Raw genomic sequence first — 9,412 nt, forward strand, 5'->3', positions numbered from 1 at the left:
TCCTGCTTTCATATTAGTTGTACTAGAGGCCTATATGATAGTTAACTGCTTTAAATAGATCATTTTTTATATACACACTTTTTCGTTAGGTTAGGCTAGCTAGGAGACTATATAAAAATGAAAAGATATAAACTTATTTTAATAAATAGACAAATACATAAATATATAAGATGCCTCTGCTATATGACATACAAACTTATTTGTACATCTCTATCGTTTCAATGTTTTCTTATATTTTGTAGTCCAGAGACAGTGCCTATGTTAAGCTGTACACAATTCCCCAGAACAGTGCCTTAATATTGAAGTAAGTCTTTCTATTTTTGAAGTTTCAAATTAGAAAGATCAGAAGTGATTAGCACTGTAATTGTACTTACTTGTAAAGAAATTAAACGTAGTAATGGCATGATAATACAGTATGATGGAACTACCATGCAACTGATATAGTTTTTTTATTGCTACCGGTGGTTTCCCTTAACCAAGCCACTGCCTATGAGTCGTCGGCTCATTCTTCAACAGGCACGCGGTTAGAGTCCCGGGCTGGGATCCTCCCACTGCTTGGGAGCTTACGATTTCATGTTCTATTTTACTCCCCGATGGGGGTTCTTTTCACCCTTCCCTCATGGTACTACTTAACTATCGGTCACCCAGGTACATAGCTGCTGATCCATGTATGTTTTCTCTGACATCATGAGTTCCTATAATTGATTATCTTCTAGTCATGTTTTTTCTTGCTTTAAGTTCTTGTGAGGTGGATTTCTACTATGATGATCAAAGACATGCTATGTAATTCTAGTTGAGAGAGTAAATTTTAGTTGCTAGTTAAGGAAATTTCTAAACATGTTTTTTGTTCCCTTGTTGATTTTGCTATTCCTGAATTGAATATTTTGATTGTTGTATAAGCTGACTATTCTTTTTTATTATTTGCCATATATCGCTGTACTGTTTATGCAAAGATGGTGTAGTGATCAAGCACTTCAGAAAGCAATAGATTATGCTTGTGGGAATGGAGCTTTGTAGTGCTATTCTCCAAAATGGAGCTTGTTACCAACCAAACATTGTGCTGATGGTGTTAAATTGGAGTGAGGTGGGAGTTGGGATTTAGATGGGTGTTGAATTAGAACTCCCTTAACTATAAATTGTGCAAATTTTGATCTGTTTTAGAGATTTATTTGTTCTTTATCAAAGTATGCATTTAGATGGTTTAGTTTTAGAATTTGAACTCGAGATTTATTTTGTATTTGAGTATTACTTTTTTAATGTATAAAATAATTATAACAAAAATTGTATATGTCACTAATTAGGGTTTGATTTGTCTTGTAATAAAAATTGCATACTATATTTATAGGTTTCGTGATAAAAAAGGATTGAAAATTTATATTGTGCAGCGATGAAGGTAAAATCAGAAAAAGGATTTTTTTTTTTAATTTAATAAGGCTATTGTCACGCTTTAAAAGCGTGGCCGTATATCTCGCTATCGCCACGTTTTAAAAGCGTGACCGTATCTCGCTATTGCCACGCTTTAAAAGCGTGGCCATATCTATCTCTATCGCCACGCTTTTAAAGTGTGGCCATATCTATCTCTATTGGCTCGCTTCAAAAGCGTGGCCATATCTCACATATGGCCACGCTTTAAAAGTGTGGCTATATCTCCCACATACGGCCACGGTTTAAAAGCGTGGCTATATTTCCCACATACGGCCACGCTTTTAAGCGTGGCAATATGTAAAAAGCGTGGTGATAGGTCATCAAAAGCGTAGCGATAGAGCAACCGCCACGCTAGCAATTGTGACCCTTTTAAAAATGGGCGATAGCTCAAAAAGTGTGGCGAAAAGCTATCGCCACGCTTTTTTCAGCTTTTTGCCACGCTTTAAAAGCGTTGCAATAGACGTATTTTCTTGTAGTGAGAAGCACACAACCAAGTGTTGTGCGTACGCACAAGTGCAAAAACCAGCAAGTGTGCGTACGCACACACGCGTGATTTCATTAATGAAGCACGTGGCTCGCGATTTTTGGGTCTCTTTGCCCCAATTTTGAGTATGTTGAAACTGGTTTGAGGTGCTATATGAAGGAGACATCAACACATATCAAGGTATTAGCTTAGGATTAGTTTTAGGAAGCTCTCTTTTAGGGTAGAAAACACATTAGGAGTAGGAGAGTGTAGATAGAAAAATTCTCTCTTAGGGTTTACTTAATTTCCATTGAAGCATTTTATAGTTAAGCTTTGATCTTGGATTTTGCTATCTCATTGTAAGTACTCTTTAATTTCCTTTTTAATTTTACTACTATTGCTACACTTTCTTCTATTTTAAGTCACTTTGTTAATATATGCAATTTTAATTTTTTGAAGTTTTGGTTGATGAATTTAATATTTTATGATTTTCTTTGTTTGTTTGAATGTTTATTGTTGATATTGTGAATATTTTGGTTATAGTTTTCATTTTCCTTTGCAATTTCTTATGTTTTGCTTTCATGCCTACCAAGTGTTTGTGAAAATGCCACTTGGTAATTTTGAGTAGATTTTCACACCTTGGCTTGGGAAATGAGTTCCTAGGATACTAGAGTCATAATGTCCGACATTTAGAGGTAATTCTTGGGTAGTTACTTGATTCTTGTTTCTATTGACGCTAGCTTTTTACTAAGTAATTAGTAAGTTAGCTAGGACTTATTGATTAAGGTCAATGATGAGCGAATATTTTATACGCTTTTTGGCATCATTTTCATATAGTTTTCATTATGTTTTGTTTAAGTTTTATTATGTTTTCATAGGTTTTAGTGCAAAATTCACATTTTTGGATTCTACTTTGAGTTTGTGTGTTTTATGGTGATTTCAGGTATTTTCTGGCTAAAATTGAAGAGCTTGAGTAGAAGTCTGATTTAGAAGCAGAGAAAGGACTGCAGATGCTGTCAGGATCTGACCTCCATGCACTCGAAAGGAGCTTTTCTGGAGCTACAAAAGTTCAAATAGTGCGCTCTCAATGGCTAGGGAAAGCTAACATCCAAGGCTTTTCAGAAATATATAATAGTCCATACTTTGTTTTGGAAATGAAGGCCCCAAACTGGCGTTCAACGCCAGCCACCAGCCCTAGTCCTGGCGTCCAGTGCCCACAGGAGAGCAACTGGATTTCAACACCCAAAAGGGGCTCCCTAGCCAGCGTTCAATGCCCCTAAGGGACATTAGCACGTGGAAAACACTTAAGCTCATCCCAAACACTCACCAAGTGGGCTCCAAAAGTGGATTTTCGCACTATCAACTTAGTTTATCTTATTTCTGTAATCCTTAGTCATTATATTAGTATATATAGGAGAAGATCACCCAACTTTTGATTTTCTTACTCCCCCATTATTTTTTAACACTATTATGTACAGTATGAGTCACTAATCTCCTAAGGTTAAGGTTAGGAGCTCTGCTGATTTTTATGGATTAATAAAAGTACTACTGTTCTATTCAATTCATGTATGACTCTATTCTAAGATGTATCTTCGTTCTTCAACCTTATGAATGAGATGAACCGTGACACTTATCCTCATTCTACATGGGTTCAATGTGAGTCCTTAACCAGATATTACTGAACCACAAGCTTGATTATACATCTCTTAGACGGCTAATCCATGAATTCGTTGGGGACTTCTCGAAACACCAGTTCAGCCGAGGTATGGGGAGATTAGGGTCTTTGTGGTAGAGGATAGAACCAAAGGCGCAACATTCTCTGATCTGGAAGATTCGATCTTGTTTGTGGCAACTTGAGTAGGATCATCAAGGGGATGAACTAAAGGAGCTCCACCCTCATTCAGATTGGGCGCACACTAAACCTGGTGTTCGGCCTGAGAGAGGAAAAGTGGCGGCCATTAAACCAGCGTTGATCACTTATAGCCTGCTATGGAAAGAACCACTCACAGTTGGAGAAGACAGTAGGAAAGGTTGATCCAGAAGAATGAAGCATCTCTGAAATCTCAATCGTTCTCTTATCACTGGTTTCACTCAAATTAAGTAATTTCATCCATATTCTTGTTTTATGCGTTTCTCTCAACAAACTATCTTTTCTAATCACCTGACTAAGATCTACAAGGTGTCCATAGCTTGATTCAAGCCAACCCATAGGATCGACCCTAACTCACCTTAGGATTACTTGGACGATCCAGTGCACTTGCTGGTTCAGTTGTGCGAGTTCTTATTTCACGCACCAGTCAACTAAATTTGCTTGACTTACTCCTTGATGTTAGGGGTTGACGAAGCGAGATTGACTCATCATAGTTGCTATAGTTGTGGTTATGACGATGATAGGATTCCTTAATTCTCATTCCTAAGTCAAGGCTCTTTTATGCATTTATAGTATTTTCACTAATTTTTTATCTAGTTTCCTTTTTACTTGCACTAATTTCAATTTTGACATTTTCTTAGTTCTTTTATATCCTAGTTCTTTTAATCTTTCGTTCCTCACTTTAAAACCTCCTTTTTCTCACAACCAAGAAAGTGACACCTTAATTGCATTGTCCGAGGGAGACGACCCGAGATTTAATTACTCTCGGTTATTTTTATTTGAAAATTAAACTTTGATGGTGGGAGTTGGTTGCCGGTTTGGTCTATACTTACAACGGAAGTTATTTTAAGTGAAAAAATTCAAACTGGTGTAATTCCCCGATCATCAAACCATAGTTGGGAATAGCTTCGAGCAGTTGCGACGACAACAGTGACAGGGTGTGCCTGGACGGAGCAGGTGAAGGAGTGAGGGAGGAACTCGACCGAAAGGCAGAGGTGAGAGGAAGGAGAAGGAGTGAGCGTTACACCGAGCCTAGTTTAAGGTTTCTCTCTCTTTATTTTAATGACCAAAACGACACAGTTTTGGTATAAAAAATTATAACATTTAGCTAAAAGGAATAAAGGTAATACAATAATTTGCATAAAATTAGATAATGGAGCAGTATTGAAAATCAAATATAATCTATTAAAACTATTTTAAGAATACAATTTATTTATCAACTTGCTAATTGATTTCAAATGAGAACTTTAATTTAAAATTAGAGATAGTCCAATTAGTTTTTTTAGTTCATAAAATTAAACTATGAATTCTAATTTTTTAAATTAAATTATCAAATTCTCATTATTTCTTAATTACTAAAATTTTAAATTTTAAATTAAAAAATACCCACTTATTATGAAATTTATATGAGTCTAAAATAATTTTAAACTCAAAGTATCATCAATTTGACTTAAATATTTTTAGTGAAGTAATTTTCTAAATACAAAATCTTAAATAAATATAATAAATTATAACTAGGGCTGGCAATAGGTAGGATAGGGTAGAGTTTGGACTCTACCCTAACCCATTCGCAGGTTGAAAATTTCATTAAAACTCTATCCTACCCAACCCGCAGGTTAAGAATCTCTCAACCCTAACCTTACCCACACCCTAAAATTCTAAACCCTACCCTACTATATACCCTACCCACAGAAATATTAATTTTTTTTCAAAACAAATATAAAATTCAATCATTCCAAATTTCATACATATTAATAAAATAAAAAATAAAAATTAATACTCTAAATTACTAAATTAACTAACTAGTTTAGTGGTTGCTCATTTATTGCAAGTCATTACATGAGGGAGGTTGTAGATTCAACTCTCATCTCCTTCACTATATACCCAATTTTTATAAAATATGTATTATATATGAGATGCAGGTAGGTAGGGTAGGGTACACTATAAACCCGTACCCTACCCTACCCACAGGCATACCCGGACCGAGCTTTACCCTAGGTAGGGTAGGGTACACTATAAACCCGTACCCTACCCTACCCACAGGCATACCCGGACCGAGCTTTACCCTACCCACAGTGGGTTGAGTACTATATATTGCTAGCCCTAATTATAACTAACTCATTATTTTAATTTTCGAAAATTCATAATCTTACATTTAATATCTTAAAATATAATTTTTTATTAGTTACAATAAATTTTTGAATTTTGTGACAAATAAATAATTATTATAAAAATATTCTATTTTGTAACAAATTAATTTTTTGTTATAAAATATTTTAAATTTTTGTAACAATATAATATTTTATTACAAAACATTATAATATTTTATAATAAAAAATAAATTCAATACAAAAGTTAACATAATTTATAACAAAAAAATATGTTATCGTTACAAAATATTAAAACGTTTTACAACAAAATTTTTTGTTATTACAAAATATTTCTTATTCTATAATAATAATTAATTATTATTAAAAAAATTATAATTTATAATAATTTTAAATTTAATACAAATTTTTTATTATAAATGTTTTATTTTCTTGTAACGATCCACTATTATTAGTTAAACACTACACATTATTATGCAAATAGTTAGTCCAATATACCAATTTTATGAGGATAGGGGTTGAGGAATACAAGAATACATAGAAGTTTTGGTTTATTTCATTCACAAATTTTACAAGTTTGTAGGACAAGTTTATTTAATTTGCTATCAACAACTGATGAGAGTTACAGTTACTCCATTTCAGCAAGAATAACAAAGTTCCATTTTAGAGATAGTCAAGAAGCAATTGATTAAATTTTGCTTAATAACAAGTGCCTGAATGATACGCAGATTTTTCTTCCTCATATTTGTTCCATCAATGTATTCACGTTCGTTACACTCAGACTTAGTTTGTGCAGAAAATAATGTTCAGTAAACCAAGATTGCAGAATGAATATTCATTCGGCTACATTAGCACTATTTACTTATTTATTTATTTTTAAATATTTGATTCTTAGTATAAAAAACTTTGATTATAACAAAATGTAATGAAGTCTCATTACAAAAAGAAAAAGAAGTCTTTTAACATTTTTGCTTTATATTCCAATCCCAGACAACAATTTTCATTACAAAAAAAAAGTGAACATTAGAGGTTTCTTCTTTTCTTAATTTAATTACTTCTACATACATAATTATAATTGGTGTAGGTATAATGTACTAGCAAGAAGGCCGTACGAGCTGAATTTTTAAATTAAAGGATGATGAATAAAAGAAAGAAAAGCTTGCATAATTGTTAAAGCCACTACCAATATGGTCCGGTGTATACCATCAGACGAATATCTTCTATATATAAAAGAAAGATGGTTGCATGTAACACATGCAATATACCTTCATTTTGAAACATATTATGATAACCAGCTGGGTTAATGTCAAACAGATTCAACCAAGAGTACTAACAATAATTTAATTATATTATAGACTACTGGTTGAATATGTTAAATAATCAACTCATCATTTTGCGGGCTTGCTCTGCAGAGAATACAGGGATTAAGTTGAACATAAATATAGAAATCTACGACTTGACTAGTGACTATCAGGTATCAACTAACATTCAACAATATTATTGATGATGTTGGAATATGGATTGCTGATTTTTGTGTACAATATCATCAGCTACTAGCTTGTAAGAAAGTAACAAACTAATAATACAATCACTCAACTTATACGGGTGCGTAAATTCACGACAGAATTATTACCATATATAATTTTCAAGTTTACTTTCAACCTAGGCAACTAGGACAATGATTCAAACTGGTAAATAGCTGAAAATTGTATTTTATATATTACATCTTTTACCACTTAATTACTAAGATTCGGTCTGACTATGTCTCTCATATATTTATGTGATTCTTATATTTGTATGCCAAGATAAATTCCTCACATAAAATGTTGAAAGGAAATCAGGCCTTCGTAGTTAGAACTTATAGAAATCAATGAAATTACATTCAAGCCAAACCAAACACCTTCCACACCCTAATATCCCCATCAAGGCTTCCACTTAAGATCGTAACGACACCGTTTGACTCATCATCACCTTCTTCACCCTTTGAAAACGCAACCAACGACTTCACCGGTTTCTCATGCCCTTCCAAAACAAGCCTGCAACAGAACCCACTATTCTCCTTTTCCCTCTGCCAAATCCTGACCGTCCGATCCAATGACCCACTCACCAACAAACCACATACGCTGATCATACACAAAATGGCCCCACCGTGACCCCTCAACCTCTCCACCAAAACGACGTCGTTTCCTTTGTTTACACTACACTTCCTCTCCCACCTACAGATCCCGCCATCGCATCCCCCAGAAAACAAATCCCCACCGTCCGATAATGCAAGCGCATTAACCCCCGATCTCTTCTTCCCCACGGTGCTCACGAGCACGTGGCGTTTCACCTTATCATCCCTCTCCCAAACCTTAATGCACCCATCCGCCGAAGCCGTGTAAACGGTTCCGTCAGTTGCAACCACGACGGCGTTAATAGCGTCCTCATGCGCCGCCTTAACGGACTCCAAACACCGGTAACCGTTTAAGTCCCAAACCTTGAGGCTCTTGTCCCAAGAAACCGAATACATGAGACCTTTGTTCAGTGCCAAGCCCGAAACGGTGTCGCAATGCTGGATCCAGAGGCTCCTACGGTGGCGTCGGACGCTGACGTAGTTCCTCGGAACGATGCAGCGGCGAATGCAGTCTTTAACGGTTGGAAGGGAAGACAGGAAACGGTGTCGCTTTGAGGAGGTGATGAACCAGATTCGAATCTTTCGGTCTTGGTGTGCGGTGAAGACTTTTGTGGCGGTGAAGGTTATGGATTTGACGAAACCGGAGGACGGGTTGGTGTCGTTGAAGGCGTCGACGTGGCTGTAGTAGTGAGAGAAGTCGAAGACGTTGATGAGGTTTAGGGATGCGGCATAGAGTAGGTTACGGTGCACCGCCATGCACGTGATATGTGGGGTTAGGGTTTTGAGAGAAGTAATAAAATGGTGGTCGTTCATATTTTAGAAGTGGAAGTTAATTCAACAAGAAGAAGAAGGAAAAGGTGTTGGTGGTGGACTGGTGGTAGTGGTAATGAAGCGGGAACATTAAGTAGTGGATGGGATTTGTTGCCAGAGGGACACGCGGAGGTTTTTTTAAGGCTGGACACGTGGCATCTATGGAGGGTTTGAGGAGTTAGTTGGTGGGATCCACTGAGATATGTTGGACCCTCGGAATCGGTGTGGTTGATTGGAATATTTTATAATTAATGTTTTCAAAATGAGATTGAACTAACTGGTCGAACCGATCCCCGTTGCTATGTCCTTCATCGTCGTGTGCCTCTTCGTTCACCCCAATCGCAGGTGCACAAAATCTTCATCGTCTCACTCGTCTGTTCGTTCTCTTTAGTCGTGTTTCTGCCGTCATCCGTCCATCTCACAGTTCTTGCTTAAAAAGTTCTGAAAACCCTAACCTCCATCGCACTGCTATCCATCTCACCGCCGTTGTCCGTCACGCTCAAGATCGCCACTAGGTTTCTCATGGTCGTTCGCAATCCTCATGGTTCGTCGTGTTCGAGGGTCCTCCCCTCGTTTGTCAATATTTGCTCTCTAGTCCTATTTTGCAGCTCTTCGCCTGT

General features: G+C 36.2%; 1 protein-coding gene across 1 annotated transcript; it reads right to left on the bottom strand.

Annotated features, from left to right (window-relative positions):
* Positions 1–7,343: 7,343 nt before the first annotated feature.
* On the bottom strand, positions 7,344–8,849 carry LOC112722180 (protein JINGUBANG-like). Its single transcript, XM_025773148.3, has one exon. The coding sequence runs from the start codon at positions 8,793–8,795 to the stop codon at positions 7,749–7,751; it is 1,047 nt and encodes a 348-aa protein (XP_025628933.1). The 5' UTR covers positions 8,796–8,849; the 3' UTR covers positions 7,344–7,748.
* Positions 8,850–9,412: the final 563 nt, after the last annotated feature.

Source organism: Arachis hypogaea, chromosome 11, assembly GCF_003086295.3.
Source record: "Arachis hypogaea cultivar Tifrunner chromosome 11, arahy.Tifrunner.gnm2.J5K5, whole genome shotgun sequence".
NCBI lineage: Eukaryota > Viridiplantae > Streptophyta > Magnoliopsida > Fabales > Fabaceae > Arachis > Arachis hypogaea.

Bases quoted from the DNA above. Each gene is read 5' to 3' on its own strand.
- LOC112722180 (XM_025773148.3), bottom strand. From the start codon at position 8,795: ATGAACGACCACCATTTTATTACTTCTCTCAAAACCCTAACCCCACAT.